Source organism: Colossoma macropomum, unplaced genomic scaffold (assembly GCF_904425465.1).
Source record: "Colossoma macropomum unplaced genomic scaffold, Colossoma_macropomum, whole genome shotgun sequence".
Taxonomy (NCBI): domain Eukaryota; kingdom Metazoa; phylum Chordata; class Actinopteri; order Characiformes; family Serrasalmidae; genus Colossoma; species Colossoma macropomum.
The window spans coordinates 106,633-125,774 of NW_023494903.1; the positions used below are offsets into that span (position 1 = coordinate 106,633).

At 39.8% G+C, this 19,142-nt stretch overlaps 1 protein-coding gene across 1 annotated transcript in view; it reads right to left on the reverse strand.

Annotated features, from left to right (window-relative positions):
- Window positions 1-17,279: 17,279 nt before the first annotated feature.
- Window positions 17,280-19,142, reverse strand: part of setd1a (SET domain containing 1A, histone lysine methyltransferase) — a 41,499-nt gene continuing 39,636 nt past the window's right edge. The window contains exon 21 of the mRNA XM_036560742.1: window positions 17,280-17,929. Coding sequence (XP_036416635.1) covers window positions 17,756-17,929 — 174 coding nt within the window. The 3' untranslated portion in view covers window positions 17,280-17,755. The remainder of the gene's footprint in view (window positions 17,930-19,142) is intronic.

The following is a 19,142-nucleotide window of genomic DNA, read 5'->3' on the forward strand; positions in this document are numbered from 1 at the left end:
TGTGTGTGTGTGTGTGTGTGTGTGTTTCAATGTTCTGGAATTTCATCTTGTGTTTTGTTGGACAGCGTTTACAGTTTTACATTGGGTACTTAAAGTCTCCTCTAGTGAAAATGCCTCTATTTTGCATTCTACTCTACTTCAATACGGAGTGTTTTGATATTATCAGCAGAACAATCTGAGTGACCATCTTTGGAATTTGCATATAAATTTCTGAATTTCTTAGCGTTTGTCCCCCTTTTTGCTCTAGCGTGCACTCGAGCTGGCAGGTATGGAAGTCCAGAGAGGCCATGAGCTGTTGCTAAAATTTTCTGGATAGTTCTCTGGATATATTAAGTTTATTATCTTGTGATCTCAAGATAACAATCCAGAAAATTTTGAGATAACTTGTTGTTTCAGGATAATAGCTCTGCTAAGAGATCTGTAAAAAGACTACACTCTTAACGGAACTCTAGAATGGTCTTTCATATACATACATACATTATACACGCACACACACACACACACACACACATATATATATATATATATATATATATATATATATATATATATATATAGTTGGCACAGTGCATTCAGACAGGTAACGTTCTCCTGGCATTCGCCAAACCCAGACTCATCCTGTAGGTGTGTGTACATTAATATATATATACACACACACACAGGCAGTAATTTGGAGTTGGTCCCCTTTTAATCGGTCGTCCAGAAGAGCATTTGTGAGGTCAGACACAGATGTTGGACGAGAGGGCCTGGCTCGCAATCTCTTTTTGATGGGGTTGAGGTCAGGGCTCTGAGAGGGCCAGCCAAGTTCTTCCACACCAAACTCACCCAGCCATGACTTTAAGGAGCTGCTTTGTGCACTGGGGCTCAGTCATGCTGGAACAGGAAAGGTTCTTCCCCAAACTGTTCCCACAGAGTTGGAAGCAGACAATTGTCCAAAATGTCTTGGTGCTGAATCATTAAGATTTCCCTTCACTGGATCTAAGGGTTCTAGACCAACCCCTGAAAAACAACCCCATATCATCCCTCCTCCACCAAACTTTACAGCTGGCACAGTGCAGTCAGGCAGGTACGTGATTCGTCACTCCAGTTTCCTCTGCTCTAGAGTCCAGTGGCGGTGTGCTTTACAGTTTGCGTGTGTTATCATGGGCCCCTTTTCTGCTGGTGTGTTCTATAAAGAGCACTATGAAGAGCAGAAGCATGGCTACCCCTGTGTTACTTCTTATGCTGATGATATATATATATATATATATACACACATATATATAAAAGCTTGTAGTGAATTGAACTGATGCGCAAAGTTTCTGGGTGAGACAAATGCATTCTTTCAGATGAATTTCTAGAGATGTGTTCCATGAAAACCCATAAGCCCGCAGTGCAGCAGGAAATCTGAGGTATTAGAAGATATATGACGATCTTGATTAGGGCAACAGCAAACTCAACCAGCATGGAATATGTCAGGCCTCAGCACCAGAAGCATGACATCCTGTCAAAGTCATGACTAGCTGAGTTGTTTATAGCTGTTTTGCAAGATAACACACCTCAACAAACCTCAGAGTTGAGCAAAAATATTCTGGTGAAGAAGCAAAGCCCAAAATAATGATGGGCAGACAGTTCCATAGAATCTGTATGGAACCAACTGGGCAGTTAAAAGGGCCCATATATTCCATAAAAGCCATTTTTGCTCACTTTTGTGAAATATAAGAGTTTGATGTGGCATCAAAACATTGTTTCAAAACATATAATTCTTCAGTATATGAAGTCCATATATGGAAGCTAAGCTGCAAAAAACAGCCTGTTTTGAATTCACTGTTTCTGTGATGTCATGAAAACCAACACATTTACATACATCCATCTATTCAGCCTACAGCAGTTTAGCTCCTCCCACTCCCATTGAAGTTATAAGGAGTGTTTAAGCCTGGACTTTTGTCTGAATGGGGCAGCCAATCAGAACAGAGTTAATTTACATATATCAGTCTTAAAGGCACAATAACAAAAATAGCCTGTTTAATTCTAATGGCAGAAAATGGTCATGTAATAGTAAATAATGACTAATGTTGGTAAACATGTTATAAATGAACCTGTTAGAAATGAAAAAAATAAAAGAAGCCAAAAAATATGGGGCCTTTAAAGCAGATGAGCCCAGTTGTGGCAGAAGGACTGAGAAGCTGGCTGGTTTCCTGCTGACACTGCCAGATATGCTGTGGTTGAGCAGCTGTTATTAGGTTAAAGGATGGTTATTCAGAGGAATTCAAGACTAAAGTTCAGCACAGTGCTGAGACATATTTTCTACATTTTCAAGTATTTATATAAAAGGACTGAGGGCACCTATAGCTTTACAAAATGCCCTAATACAAATGAATGTCAGTTTGCAATAAATTTATATATATAATAAAGATTAATCAGGTTTATGATGAGAGAAAACAATATCATATGTGTCATTTTCTGTGACCGTAGTTCTACTTTAGGAAAAAAATAAAACGCCACTCATTTTATCTTCTTGTTGTGATGTCAGAATCCATCACCACTCAAACCTTTCAGGTGTTTAAACCACTTGAGGCTAACACATGAGCTTTGAAAGCCAACATGAAATCATAGCTGACCTTTTTTAACCTCATTACTTCTGGTCATGTTCATCACGATACATCATATCATATCATTTAAGAGACAAAATTGTTGTTTTCTTGTTAATTTTCCACAAAATATAAATAACTTTTACTGCCTCTACAGCAACATCCGATTCTTGATGACATCACCGTGCACCAGTGGGTGGGCTAAAATAATGTTAGCCAGTAATATCATGTTTACATGAACACTGTTTAAACATTTACAGACTTAAATGAGTGAATTCAGCCATTTTAAAAGGCCCAAATCATGGAAAACTAAATTGTTCCTCACTTTCTAGAACTAAAAGAGTTGTAGTACGTAAACACTGTTAAAGTTTCAAAAAATACCATTAGCTCTCCAGTCCATACTGTCCATATATAGAAACTAAACTGCCTGTTTTAAATTCACTGTTTCTGTAATGTCACAAAAAACAGCCATCTATTTCAGCTCCGCCCATTCAGGCTGAAGTTATAAGGAGTGTTTCAGCCCGTAGTGTTTTGTTTTTTTTTTTATGAATGAGGCACAGTGCAGCACAGCCAATCAGAACAGCGTTTATATACGTGCATCAGCCTTAAAGGCACAGCCTGTTAAATTCTAAGGGATAAATAGAGGCTGGACAGGGTCATGTGAAAATTAAATAAGACACACAAACACTAAAAGTAGACATAAGGGACAAAAAAAGACAAATGTACAATATGGGCCCTTTAAGGTCACTTATTGCTGACACAAGCATTCACAAGCTTGCATAATCTCCATAGAAGCACTGACTAATAGAATGGAACAATCTGGAGCAGCAGCACATGAGCCTAAAGTCACCATGTCTAATGCCAAGTGTGGGCTGGAAGGGTAAAAAGCCCCCCGGCACTGAGCTGTGGAGCAGTGGAACTGTGTTCTCTGGTGTGATGGAGCTCCATCTATTAACACCCTTCATTTCAGAAGAAACATTAAGTGAGCAGATGTCTACAGACCTACAGTGCACTTATATACACTTTCCAACTGCAGTTTTCAAATATTCATTTTTAGGGTTTGGTTTCATTCCATGTCGGTTCAGTTCCTGTTCCTCTTTACTGTTACTCTCACTTCGTTACCTCTATATTGTGGCTTTGACGCAGTATAAGACACAGGAGGCCACAATCCAGCTGCAAGTTGTGCTCTTTTATTAAACACCAGCAGAAACACACACACAAAGTACTGAAATCGCAGTGGAGGTCACCACCAGGCATAGCCTTCCACTCTGTGGTGACCAACACCCAACAAAAACACCCACACCTCAGACACAGAATAACAAAAACACATACACAGATCTTTAATCAAGCAACAACATTAACAATACCAATGTCCCTTTTTATAGGGAGTGTGCGCCTCCCATGAGCCCCTTTGCACGGCCGCTTTGCATGGCCATGCAACCCCAAGCCTCTCACAGCAGTAGCAGGGCCCTATGGTATTTTATTATAAACCAAAAGGATCCAAATCTTAATCAACACCACAAACAACTACTACTAGTAGTAATAATAATAATAATAATAATATTATAATAATGATAAGAAGAAGAAGAAGGAGAAGAGGAACAGAGTCAGGCATACTTCTCTTCCTACACTGAAAGATGCTGAATGAACTAAGAATTTCCACTGCAGTATTTAGTTGAAGAACCAATACAAGTGTATCCCAGCAACAACACTGACACTCCCAGTCCTTCTCTTGGAAAACAACAGGCAGTGTTCTTCTGCCTAGGCCTCCAAACATCACCTCTGACTCAGAAAGAATTACAAGCAAGAGTGAGTTAAGCTGAGCATGTGAAAGTAGCACCATTATTAGATTCATTTAAAAGATTGCAGCAGCGTTTGTCACTGTTTAGAACAAAACCGGCCTGTTTTTACTGCGAAAAGCTCTGTGTGCCTCAGTGGTGAACCATGACTGTTAGAGTCGGGTCTTCAGCTCAGCCATAGATATTAAAATCCGGTCAAAAAACGAATAGAATAGGAATAAAAACATCTCTACTGTGTACTAATTTTTGCTAACAGCCATATGGTTTAGCGCTAAGCTAACAGGATTTTATATGAATGTTTTTTTTTAGCTGTTCTAGATTAAACGTGAACATCTGAAGCTTAAAATAAGATGTAATGTTTTATTTGAAGTGTGCAATAGACATATTAACATCTATATGAGCTTGTATGTATCAGTTTGTTTCAGTAAAAAGTGTTAGCAAAGAGCTGCTGCTGTTTTCCATTTATAACAGATTAAAACCTGGTTTAACCATGGATTGTATTCTCAGTCAGTGATGTATCTAGAACTTCCAGAAGGCCTAGAGTGACGCTGGTCCCACTGTAAATCTAAATCAGTTCCTAATAATGTTTGTGGTTAATTTCAGTGTCAGGCCTTCAGTTCAGCTCCTGATGTCCTAACCAATGGGAGAGCTCGCTTGGCTGTATCTACTGAGACACGACAGAGAAAACCATCCTGATTGGACAATTTCATAATAGGTTGCTCAAGAATTTAACCCTTTTGTTTCCAACCAAAACTTAAAAATGAATTAATAGTAGTAGCACAATATTCGTAGAGTTTAAAAACAAGCAAGGTGATTCTGTCCAATAAAAAACGAGCTAAAATTGACAGAGACGTATTTTCTAAGTCACAGAAATCTCTCTGAAGGCCTAGGAGGTCGTTGGGGTTCCCCTATGATGTGCCTGCACGCTTCTGATTGGCCTCTGAATGTATCCTGGCTCTGAATATATAATCCAGCCCTCTGTCCACAGCTGAGAGTTTAATCCCCTGAGATTTAGCAAAACTACTACTGGCACTTCAGGTGAAACAGGGTTTGGTTAAGTATGTCAGTAAGGCACACACGGAGCAGTTCCTGTGACTCATTTATCCAACCAATTCATAAATCTGACTCATTTTCAAAACAGAAATAGACGTTTGCATTGCAACAACAGACCCATTTCATCATATGAGCTCCATAAAGAACCCACTGCACACTGATGTTCTCATTGAAAAAACTAAATACAGTGTTTAGCAAGGATTTTTTTGTATTTTTGGTGCAACACAATACAGTCGAAAAGTCATAAAAAGTAAATAAGTAGCTGCTTAAAGAAGAAAAAAAAACAACAAAGGCTTCATCCTGCCTCCTATTTTGCCCTGGCAACAGCACCTTCTCCAAATCACAAGCACGTTCTCCCTTGCTAAAAAAATCTGTGTCACTGCCGGAGAAGCTCACCAACTAAAAATATCCAGCCTGAAATATACGGCTCTGTGATCAGAAACTGACCACTGATGAAGGACTGAAGGTTGGCTAACGCAAACTGTGCAACAGATGGCCTGAGGTCTGTAACTGTAGGTGGTCAATTGAACAGCAACGGTCTGTGACTGTAAACTTACAAAGTGCACCAATATGGTAGGTGTTTCTGATAATATGGCCACTGAGCAATGATATAAGGTATGTGTTTCTAATAAACTGGCAACTCAGTGTATTTCGACACATTCCTCCCGCAAATGAATTTAACTGTATAACATATACACTCATTCAAGTACATGTAAGTCAGTGTTTATTTGTAATTCTCACTACACTACAAACAACTCCTACTACTAATAGTTGTAATAATAATAATAATAATAATAATAATAATAATAATAATAACTAGTGTAAATATTGTGGAGTGATGGTGCAGGTCCCAGGCAGTTGCTAAGTTGTTACTATGATATTTTAGGTGGTTGCTATGGTTGCCCAAGTGGTTGCTAGAGTGTCTCTACGTGGTTGGTGTGATTGCCCATGTGGTTGCTAAGGTGTTGCTAAGTGGTTGCTATGGTATCTCAGGTGGCTACCAGGGTATTACTATGGTTTCCCACATGGTTAATAGGGTGCTGCTTATGGACTTCTATCAACATATATGCTGGGTGCACAGACTTTTGCACTCAATTCATTTCTATGGAAAAATGTAGTCAACCGTCTTTGTTTGAAAACCATACGTCCAATCAAAAAGGTGCATACAAGCCCACCATTCCCGATCAGGCCGAACATTCCGGAGTGGGAGAGGTGTTGATATCTTGAAAACAGGATGAGTTAGAGGACAAAAATCTGGCAGAAAAATAAGAAGAAGAATATGCAATCAGATAAAAATAACATCGTTCTTTTTGCTCTTCTTCTTCTTCTTCTTATTATTATTATTAGTAGTATTAGTATTATTATTAGTAGTAGTAGTATAAATAAAAGTTCAATTATGTTTTTTGTGTTTAATTGAAGTATACTTACATTTAACAGAAGATTTAGACAGACAGACAGACAGACAGATAGATAGATAGATAGATAGATAGATAGGACTTACAGTAGTGTTACAGTAGCAAGACTTGTAATTGCACATACATTTACATATATTAGGTAGAAATAAAAATAGAAAAAAATATATAAATAAATAAAATATTTTTGGTCATAAAAAAAGACATAATTTAGAGTAAAGTATGAGAAAATAGGAACAAAAGTATATCTATTTGCCCTGATTCTACCACTGTGTCACGCACGAATCTACAAAGGCCGATTTTGTAGCTTTCGTTTTAAATTAGAGTAATAGTTTAGCTGCTCTCTTTGATTTTAGCATGTAACATGTATACATATGTGTATATATTGTTGTGTCGTCCAGACGAGGCCATAATTTCTGCTAACAAATGGCCTCTTATTTTCAACAAGGAAGAAATAGCCACTAAAAATACAGCCAAAGTGGAAGGTCACCCCCAGCCATTGTCACTAGCTGAACCCACTTCCCATTCTCCTAGACAGAAAGCCTCCAGGTCCTGGAAATTCTTGGGTTGTCTTGCATGAACAGCACGTTTGAGATCTCTGGCTCAATGATACCGAGGTCAGGAGGTCACTGTGATAGCCATTCCAGAACCTTCACTTTTTCTGCTGTAGCCACTGAACCGTTGACTTGGCCTTGTGTTTCCGATCATTGTCATGTTGACAAGTCCAAGTGCGTCCCATGCGCAGCTTTCGGGTTCAAAAAAAACCCCACCTCCATGATTCCCAGTAGGGATGGTGTAGTTTTCATCACAGGCCTTGGTGACTGATCTCCAAATAAAGTGCTTATGGTTGTGAGCATGAAGTTTAATTTTGGCCTCATCGCTCCAAATGACTGAAATTAAATGAAATTCTGAGGCTTTTCTAGGCACCGTTTGCTACACTGTTAGCAGGCAGATTTGTGGCGCTGGCGCAGTAACAGCTTTTTTCTGGCAACTCGACTGTGTAGAGAGTTCAAGTTCTTACTGTGCGTTTTGAAACAGCCACGGCACTTTTTTGCAGATTAGCCTGCATTTCAGCTGAAGCTGCTTGTGGGTTTTTCTTTACACCCAGACCAATTTTCCTAGCAGTTGTGGCTGAAATCTTCTTCCTTGGTCTCAACAGAACCCGTAATTATCCCCTTCTTTATCAGAGCTGGAATGCAACTGGCATCTTTTAATATCCTTGTCAGATGTATACAGTACAACTGCATTTACTCACAGGTCTTTTGATAGTTCTTTTGCTTTCCCCATAGCTCAGCAACCAGTACAGTCAGCGCAGCCCAGGATTAACTGCGCAGGGGTTTCTCAAGAGCTTAGAAACTCTGACTATTTATACACTGACACTGAATACAAACAAGTCGCAGGTGAAGAAACTTACCCTTAGTAGCCATTTAAGCCTGCGTGTGTCAACTTGTGTGTATATTATCAGGCCAAACATGCAAGCATATGTAAACTTTTGATCAGGGCTGTTTGGGTAAACTCAGTTATTACTATGATTTAAAGAGGGCAAACACAACTATGTGGTAGTAAATGGCTCCATCTGACCACTATTCCTAAATCAAATAAACATTTTCTGGATGTTCAGTCATATTTGGGTCGTTCTCCATTTGGAGTGGAAATTCAGGTGGATATATTTTTAAAAATCTATTTCTTTCACCTCAAAACTAAACAATCTTAATATGTGCATTAATATCGCATATTATCATAAATGCAGAAAGGAGAGCTTAATTCCCAACATATTTTACAGTCACTAGTGGCATCTGAATATGGTGTAACACCAGTGATGGTGATTCCAGTGACATTCTGGTTAAAACTGTGGATTTCGTAAATTGTTTGGCTCATTGGTCGTCAGGTGATCTTGTGTATTTAAAATCAGTAATAAAAATGATTTTATGACATTATTTTGACAAAATTTTAATTACCCAGCCATTAAAGCACACAACACCGGTTACACATTGAAGTTCTGAGCTGCCTGATAAACAAAATTATTAATAAATTAATGAAATATAGTGAGCGAGTGTGACTCGCCTTCTCATCCCTTGAGATGCTTCCTCTCTGATGAGCCTCGAACCAAAGAAGCAGTTTAATAGAGCTGAAAATACTGTGTTAAAATGTAACATCAGAGTCCTGATAACTCCAGGTTAAACATTTAAAAAATATTGTTTTATATTAAAAATGGTTTCTTAGATGTTGAAAATTGGTTTGGTGTTTTACAGATGTAGAGAAACTTAAAAACAGGATAAAAAAAAGAAAAAACAGAGAAATAATAAGGGAAAAGTGTTATTTAATCTTAGCTCAACTGTCTTAATGTACAGACTTTTTTTAAGCATCTTTTTAAGCTCTGCAGCCTTTGTGACACAGTTCCTTACTCCAAATAGAGAATGACCCATTTCACAAATTCTGTCAGGGTATGTAAACTTATGAACGTGATTGTATGTCTTACCAGTTCAGATGTGCTTGTTTTTGTGCAGCTGCTCTAAGTAGAACTAAGACTACTACAGTGTGGAGAGGTGAAAGTGCACTTCAGATATCAGGGTTAGTGATTCACATAGTGACGCTAGCAAAAACTAACATTATTGTAATGATAGAAATTGAACAAAATACAGACTTTTGAAAAGAACAGTGGGTTATATTATGAACAATCAGGTGTTGTGCTCTACAGAAAACAAGAAAAGCTGTGAAAATCAATGCAAGTCTATGGGGGAACACTAACTTCCAGGAAGCTGGTGAAGTGGCTTCAGTAGTGCAGCCTCTGTCAACAATCTGGACGAATGCTTTAATTAATCGATCAGTCATTTTACACTTTATAAGGTAACGAAGACGAATTTAAGGACGTGAACAGCTTACATTGTAAAACAGGTTCTGCTCCAACAGCTTCGTTTTGCGCCGTTTTCGTGATGCTGTTTTCTTTTCCTTCACGTTGTTTGTGCGCAGAGAACTGTGGGTAACCGAAGGCCTGGAAGGATACATCTGATGAGTCCTCTAAATCTCTCTGAATGTAGGCTGCATTTCTAGGCTGCATACGAAGGGTCCTTCACTTTGGAACGGCCTTCTATGATGTAGCAGCCAAAAATGCAGCCTACCTCGGCTGCAGCCTAGACTTTGGAACCAGCAACATTCAGGTAATAATAAAGAGTATAAAGGTACACATAGCAAAATGTTAGATTTGGAACATTTCTGTCTACCACAGGATGCGATAGCAGCGATTTTCAGAAGCTTTTCCACATTTCTAACTGATTTTTTGTGAAAAATCTTTCTAGGTTTGTTGTCTTTTGATGGTTTTCAATTCAACTTCAGTGTTAAAGATATTTATCAGTACCTGAATGTGGCAAAAACTTCAATAGAAACTCTTTTTTTTGAGAAAAAGCATGTATTCTCCTGTAAATTTGTGAGACATGCATGAAATGGGCTGCAAATTAGCTTAAACTAGATGCCCTATATATACACTACATTGCCAAACGTATTCGCTCGTCTGCCTTCACACGCATATGAACTTGAGTGACATCCCATTCTTAATCCATAGGGTTTAATATGATGCCGGCCCACCCTTTGCAGCTATAACAGCTTCAACTCTTCTGGGAAGGCTTTCCACCAGGTTCAGGAGTGTGTTTATGGGAATGTTTGACCATTCTTCCAGAAGCGCATTTGTGAGGTCAGACACTGATGTTGGACGAGAAGGCCTGGCTCGCAGTCTCCGCTCTAATTCATCCCAAAGGCGTTCTATCGGGTTGAGGTCAGGACTCTGTGCAGGCCAGTCAAGTTCTTCCACAACAAACTCGCTCATCCATGTCTTTATGGACCTTGCTTTGTGCACTGGTGCGCAGTCATGTTGGAACAGGAAGGGGCCGTCCCCAAACTGTTCCCACAAAGTTGGGAGCATGAAATTATCCAAAATCTCTTGGTCTGCTGAAGCATTAAGAGTTCCTTTCACTGGAACTAAGGGGCCGAGCCCAACTCCTGAAAAACAGCCCCACACCATAATCCCCCCTCCACCAAACTTTACACTTGGCACAATGCAGTCAGACAAGTACCGTTCTCCTGGCAACCTCCAAACCCAGACTCGTCCATCAGATTGCCAGATGGAGAAGCGTGATTGGTCACTCCAGAGAACACGTCTCCACTGCTCTAGAGTCCAGTGGCAGCGCTTTACACCACTGCATTCGACGCTCTGCATTGCGCTTGGTGATGTGAGGCTTGGATGCAGCTGCTCGGCCATGGAAACCCATTCATGAAGCTCTCTACGCTGTTCTTGAGCTAATCTGAAGGCCACATGAAGTTTGGAGGTCTGTAGCGATTGACTCCGCAGAAAGTTGGTGACCTCTGTGCACTATGCGCCTCAGTATCCGCTGACCCCGCTCTGTCATTTTACGTGGCTGACCACTTCGTGGCTGAGTTGCTGTCATTCCCAATCGCTTCCACTTTGTTATAAACCACTGACAGTGGACTGTGGAATATTTAGTAGCGAGGAAATTTCACGACTGGACTTGTTGCCCAGGTGGCATCCAATCACAGCACCACACTGGAATTCACTGAACTCCTGAGTGACCCATTCTTTCACTAATGTCTGTAGAAGCAGTCTGCAGACCTAGGTGCTTGGTTTTATACACCTGTGGCCATGGAAGTGACTGGAACACCTGAATTCAATGATTTGGATGGGTGAGTGAATACTTCTGGCAATATAGTGTATATTACATGTATTGCAGTCTATGTAACCATGTTTATCTGTATTTTCCAGTCAAATAAACAAATAAAATGAAATAAATACAATAAATTGGAGATGGAAACATGTCAAACACACTTTAATCTATAATCCAAACCTTCATTGGTCAGCTGGTACAGACCTTATGTTGTAGCAAATGTACTAAAACTGTGCAGTGTGATTTAGAATAGGCCTCTGAAGTCTAAAGCCCCCCTAAGCCTGGCCTTGCAGTGCCCTGCCTTCAGCCTCCTGTCTGTGGTTGAACCTGTTAAACAAAAGCAGAAGCTCAGAAGGTGTTTAGATCTTCCTGTTTGCGAGGAAATGAATACACAGCTGAAGCAAACTGGCTGCTGAGCAGCATCTCCTAGAAGTTAATGATGGAATGTAAACCATCAATTATAAGGAAAAAAAAAATCCATTCATCTTTTTTGCAGACAGAATAACAGAAGCGTCTGGACGAGAAGAATATTCAGGCTCCTGCTTGTCTTAACTGGTGCCCCCACAGCGAGATCACATGCCCCTCTCCAGTCTGCAGAAACAGTAACGTGACACATGTGAGTTGCAGCCTATTATGGGATTTTCGTGCTGAACTAAATCCGATTCAAGTGCAGACAATTTCAGGAACTTCTGACCCCCCACAAAGACACGAAGGGAACTTCCTCTAAGTTATGTGGAACAAAGTTTTGCATGTTGTAAGTGAGTCTCATTAGAGATGAAAGCATGACTTAAAAATCTGGGGTACATGTAAGGGGGGGATTGCCAGTGTGTGGGGGTGGATGCTGTAGCAGGTGATGTGCTACAGAAAAAATCTGGCAAAGTTAAACCATCTCAAATCTAGATTGAAGTAAGAATAGAAGATTGTTTAAAAGACCCTCTCATGAGAAAACAAATGTTTCTTCTTTTTTTTTTGATATAAAAGGGCTTAATTTATAGTCAGGTCCATAAATATTTTGATGTCAAAATTATAGTGAATATGAGCTCACAGTGCAGACATTTGGCTATAATTTGAGAATATTTACAGCCAAATTGGGTGAACGGCATAAAAATTACAACCATTTTCACACATATCTCATTTTTAGGAGCCCAAAAGTTATTTTGCTTACAGATAAAAGCTGATAAAGGGTGTACAGTTGATTTCAAGTCTGCCACTTCCATTGGGAATTTGTTGCTGTTACCCCTCAATATGAAGCCCAAAGAGCTTCAGTGCTGGTGAATGAAGCCACTGAAAACTCAAAACAAACCCTTTAGACAGAAAGCAAAAACATCAGGTGTGACCAAATCAGCTATTCTACAAACTGTTAAAAAGAAATAATGCACCGGTGAGCTCAGAAACACCAACAGGCCCGGAAAACCCCAGAAAACAACTGTGGTGGATGACAGGAGAATTCTTTCCCCGGTGATGAAAAACCTCCCGGAGGTTGGCATATCTCAGAGTCAACAATCTAGACCTCGTCAGAATAAATACCGAAGGTTTACCACAAGATGTAAACCATTTAAAGCTTTCAAAAACAGGAAGATCAAGTCAGAAAAACATCTTACAAAAACAAGCCTGTAAAAATCTGAAACAACATCTTTTGGGCAGCTGAGATGAAGATGAACTTGTACCAGAATGATGGGATGAGAAGAAAAAAGCATGTGAGGTAGTGTTATGGTGTGGGCATGTATGGCTCCCAGTGGGACTGGTTCCTAGTACTTACTGATATGACTGCTGATAAAAGCAGTAGAATGAAGCAGGGTACCTGTATTATCTGCTCAGATTCAGCTAAACGCTTCAGAACTCACTGCACGGTGCTGGACAGTGAAGATGGACCGTGACAGGAATCATACCGCGAAATCAACCCCAGGCAAAGTGAAATGCTCTGCAATGGCCAAGTCAGGCCGCTGAAGTCAGTCCAATCGAGCGTGCATTTCATTTACTGAAGTCAAAACTGAAAGTAAAATGGCACAAGAACAGACAGGAACTGAGAACAGCTGCAGTGAAGTCCTTGCAGAGCATCACCAGGGATTAAACACAGTGTCTGGTGATGTTTATGGGGTCCGGCCTTTCTGGCAGCTGTTGAGTGCAAAGGATTTGCAACAAAGCATTAGAGACGGCAATTTACGATCATTTTGATTTGGCAATTATTTTTTGAGCCACTAAAAATTAGGGGTTATGTACGAAAATGGTTCAAGTTCCTACATCGTTCACCCGATTCAGATGTAAATACCCTCAAGTAGCACTTACAGCTCATATTCATTGAATGATCTCAACTCCAACATAGAAAAGTCTCACTCCTCAGTCCATTTCGCTGCTGTCAGAACAAAACCTTGTATCTCCAAAATGGTAACTTTACAGGAGAAGGAAAAATCCTACTCTGCTTTTAATGTAAGTCAATGGAACCAGACGTTTTTTCAAAGTAATTTTGGGTCATTTCTGTTGATCCATTCATCATCAAATTTACACACAATGTAAAGAACAATGGGTATTTTCAAATTACATCAAAAACTGAAAAACAACAAAAATGGAGATACCAAGTTGGTTCTGACAGCAGCGACACATCTGCAAAAACAGCCTGTTTTGAATGCGTGATGTTTGTAACGACACTAAAACCAACATAAACATACCAGCGTATTCAACAGCAGCCAACACGTGAATTTTATCCAGTGAAAGTCATTCCACACGCAAGTAAACAAGCAAATCCATCTTCCAAAGAAATACCACCATATCAAGGGTGGGCCGGTGTCCAGCACAGTCGGGTGATCTGCAGTGTAAAGGTAAAGGTGAGGGAGGAAGGAAGGAGACGTCCACAAAATTAGCAAAACAATCCACAAAGCAACCACTAAACTATAGACAGTGACGTCGCTTTCCGAGGAGTTTTATTAGGGCTTTCGAAGTTGAGGCATTAAGTTGATAAATAATTAAGACGACTACTTTAGTTGCGCCCAGTTCGATTGTAGGAGCAGCAGGAAGCAGCCCAGCTGTGTATACAAACACATCTTTCATTGGGTTTCAAAATAGTGCCATTAATTATTTTTATCACTTGAAGGCCCAACTTTTTAAACTCTGCACAGAGAGCAAAAGCACATGCTAGTACAGTTAAAGGCTGCTAATATTAGATTATGAATCGTTTTAAATCTAAATCTGTACGTGGTTGAGTTAGATCAGGGGTGTCAAACTGAACCACTAAAAGGGCCACATTAAAAAATCTCACCAAATCTGTGGGACAGAAAAAAAAGTCTTTTTATTTTATTGTTAATTAGTGTTGTGCTAAAGCCAAACTGGACATTGTTTATTCAAAATATGCAAAAACTTCACCAGTAACATACAGACACTTGTCGTAGACCTTGAAACTAACACCTGACATCCTGTCTTTGCCGCAAGGCTGGTTCCCTAACCTCCAGCCCCTATTAAAGAACATAAGTTCTTAAGTTCATGATCTTTTTCATTAACTCCAGATAAGAGAACAGTATTACACGAACGTCCGAACTAGACTAAATCTCCTAATTCTCAGTTTCTGATGAGCCGACATTTAGTGTTTATTCTGTTTGAACTGCAGCTGAAATGCATTCTAGGTGATATGACTGGTGTAGAATTGAGGTGTGACCTCTGTCCCATTGACTGTTGTTGGGGTAGGAGAGTCGTAGCACATTACGTTGCAGTGCATGCTGGGGACTGTAGTGCAGCACACTGTGAAACGGCCTAATGTTAATAGGAAATTTTGCTGGCCTTATGTGGCCCCACGGGCCTTGCGTTTGGGAGTTAGACCAACCACAAGCAACCAAACATCCATATTATGTCACAGACTGAGGCGGAGCTACACACACTTTTCAGACGTTATGTGTGTTGTCTGAGAATTCTATTCAATAGCATTTTTTGCTAATACAACACAAATTTGAATTATTAAGTTATTGATTATTTACTTAAGGTTTAGTCTGCTGCATGAATAAGACTGAGCCACTGTACTAAAACACGACCCTACCTTTACATGAATACCAGCCTGGGGCTGCATTACAGAACTCTGAAATCTTATCGGTTTGGTCACCATGACCACTTCAGTTAGGACTAAACTTAGGACAGAAGCTAAGATTAGATTAAGTGACCCTTATTAAATTTCACCTCTGCAATCTAACCCATCTGTGCAGTGAAACACCACATACACACTAGTGAACACACACACTAGGGGGCAGCGAGCGCACTTGGCCAGAGCGGTGGGCAGCCCTATCCACATGAACCTGGGGAGCAGTTGGGGGTTAGGTGCCTTGCTCAAGCGCACTTCAGTCGGCACAGGGGATTGAACCAGCGACCTTCTGGTCACAAGGCTGGTTCCCTAACCTCCAGCCCACGACTGCCCCCACAACTTAAGAACTGATGTTCTGTAATAGTTCATAATTTTGTCATTAACTCCAGATAAGAAAACAGTATTACACAAACATCCTAACTAGACTAAATCTCCTAAAATCTGTCCTAACTTTAGGGCTTAACACTTCTGTTTTAACTGCCTGTTTCTATTGTGTTCAGGCAACTGTTACAGGCAGCATAGTTTCCTAATAGCGTAATTAACATTTATTTATATTGCAAAACGGCTTCACTTGTGAGACATTTCTTTTCTAACTCTACGTTCTAAACATTTAAGATACCATCTCCACTATTTCAGGCTTACAAAGACGCACAAACAGAACGAAAGAGCTTCTTTCAGTTTTTTAAAAAATATTTTAATGCACCATTAATAAAGGGTCCAACGCATTAATACAAGAGAAATATTGCAAATAATATTAAAATAATACATCAAATTTAAAGGAAAAAAACAAAACAAAAAAACAAATAAGATAAACGAATGATAGGTATGTACAATTTTTTCTCGCAATGGGAAAGTAGGAAAAGGAAGAACATATTTACAGACTGGAACCAGTGTGTTTCTACGAGAAACAAACACCTCTACAATATTTACATGTATTTCTTTCCATGTGTTTTTTTTTGTCCTTTTTACTTTTTGAATCTTGTTTCTGAGGGTCAGTTTGTACTGAAAGACTGCTGTAACTCTACATATATTACATGGCTTTCCTTTCAAAGAAGGAAAAGACTGCTCACTGCTGAGGGCCTTCTGGAGTTAAAAGTAGCTAAAAGGAAAGATTAAAACCAAACGGGAGGAAAGAAAATATAAATCACTGGCAGAGCTGCACGAATAAGACCGCCTGAGCTGAGAGGGCTGACCAATCACAGCAGAGATAAGACTGCCAGGCACCTCCTCTTTGCGTCAACATTACCAACGTCCCCCTAAACCCACTTTAGAAAAACGAAGTGACTGCACTGCTACAGAGTTTACAGGGTTGGGAAATGTACCCTTAATTTTGCTGCCCGCTTAGCCCAGGCTAATTATTCTACCCCATTTAGCTCATAGCATTCATTGGTCCACAAAAAATAGAAGAAAAAAATATCCAAGGTCAAATCAACCTCGATAATGTGATAAAACATTGTTTTGTTTCCGATCCTGCCAACGTCCTGTCGTCTAAAACCTGTAAAAATCAGGTGTAGAGTAAGGACACCTGGCTGTACTTTCAAACTGACTTTTTTTCTAATAAAGAATTTGGAGAAAACAAAAGATGTAGGGAACCCTTTTAAGTGTGGTTATGCACAGGCCACAGAGGAGTATGAGCACACAGAGTACTTCACTGTTCACAAAACCAATTGAAAAATATTCATTGAAATAATAATAATACTTCAATTAAAAGCTATTGTTATTACATTTAGAGTGGCGGAATCAAATAATCCTCATCCGAAGACCCCAATGAAGGCTTTTATCCCCCCGACCCCTATTTAGCTTTGTGCGTATGTGAGCGTGAGACGTTTCGTGTGCCGTTGCTTAACAACTACAGGCCTCTAAAAACATCATGTAACCAAATGCAGCTGTGAGGGGAAAATGCAGGATAAAGATAGCAACGAATGGGAAGGGAGAGGATGTAAGATCTGTGACTCAGCAGTGATGCTGACATCCTTATGGAGACAGAATGGTCATGTATCTTTAATAATACATCAGGTATGCCAAGCACATGTAACGGATTTTCCCATGTTGTCCACGACTGCAACTGTATATGGATATCAACACGCTATCCATACGCCCCTGCCAGTCTCCTGCAGTGGTGGAGGGGAATCTGCTGGAAAAAGCTGGATGTATAGGAGAAGAAGGGTAAGCTTGGTGTCCCAGGACCTCAGTTGAGAGTTCCTCTGCAGTTCTCCGTCCCACACAAACAGGGAATTTTGTTCTCCTCGATGGGGAACTTATAGTCATATGTGATCTCTTCATTCACTCCGATAGGCTGCTTGGAATAGATGACAATCTTCTTCTGAGACTCGATGGTGATCACCTTCGCGTAGCAGTTAGGCTGGAAAATAGAAAAGGGAGAGATTTAATTATGCAGAAAAAACTCAGAAGTACCTCACACACAAAATATAATGGTAACTAGGCCTGTGCTGTTCATACAGTCCTTCAGGAAACCGTGTGGAACATCAAGGTGTTGTTTTTCCTTTGCTTTCTCTCTCAAATTGCATAGCACTGATAAAGACAATAACAAAAGAATAAAATAAAAAACTACACTTTTTCATACAGTATTTTTAGGATGGTTCCTAGCACTGAAGAGGGTGCGGGAGCAAAGCTACAGCTCAAGGGCCTCCCTTCACCAAATAAATTTTTTTTTCTTAAAACCGACTTGACATTTTCACGAAGATTCTGACATTCACCAGTGTTTTCTTATTTGGGGTTTGACCTTAAGTAAAAATAGAATCTACACACACTCAAGAGCACAAAGGTGAGAACAGTTCTGCGCTTTAAGAACACGGCATGAATCTGACGTAGACGTTCTCTCAGCACCTTTCTCAAGAACCTATTTAAGAACAAACCTGGGAACCTATCGGTGAACGAGGCCCAATTTCTGTTAAGTAAAAAAGACAAATGTGTAGTTCAGGTATGATCGTCATATATGGTCCTCTTTAATATGACAACTAACTGTAGCTAATCTAGTAACAAAGAACAGACCTGCAAACAAGCCTTGTTTGACCGCTAAGCTCATCTGGATGGCCTCTTCTCTGAAGCAGTTTCATTTAATGCCATATAAACTGACCCGTTTTGCCTGATGAACGAGAGCTGAGACGTTTTTGTTTTTTTCTGAAAACTGAAGCTGTTTTGTCTGATGTTTGAAAGTTGGTCCTGTGGTCTAAAGATGTCTTAAAAATAACATTGTACTGCATAGGTCGCTTTGATGTTCTGCCAGCAGCACCAAGCTATCTGTGCTGGGTGCAATAAATGTGGTATTAATGTAGGATATCATCCAACATGTACACCATTAGAAATAAAGGTGCTGTGCAGGTACATTTTTTGTTCTTCAAGGTACAAACAATGTAAATGTGCCCTCAAAGGTATAACAGTGGTTTTAAGGTCCAATTCTGAACCTTGAATAAGTTTTTTCCAGATTAAAAATACATATTTGTACCTTTTCATAATCTATTGTTTTAAAACAGAACAGTAAAATAAAAGCCTGGAGACGAGACGGGGTGTGTGGAGTCAGTACAGCTTAGAGACATATCATTTCAGTGGATTAT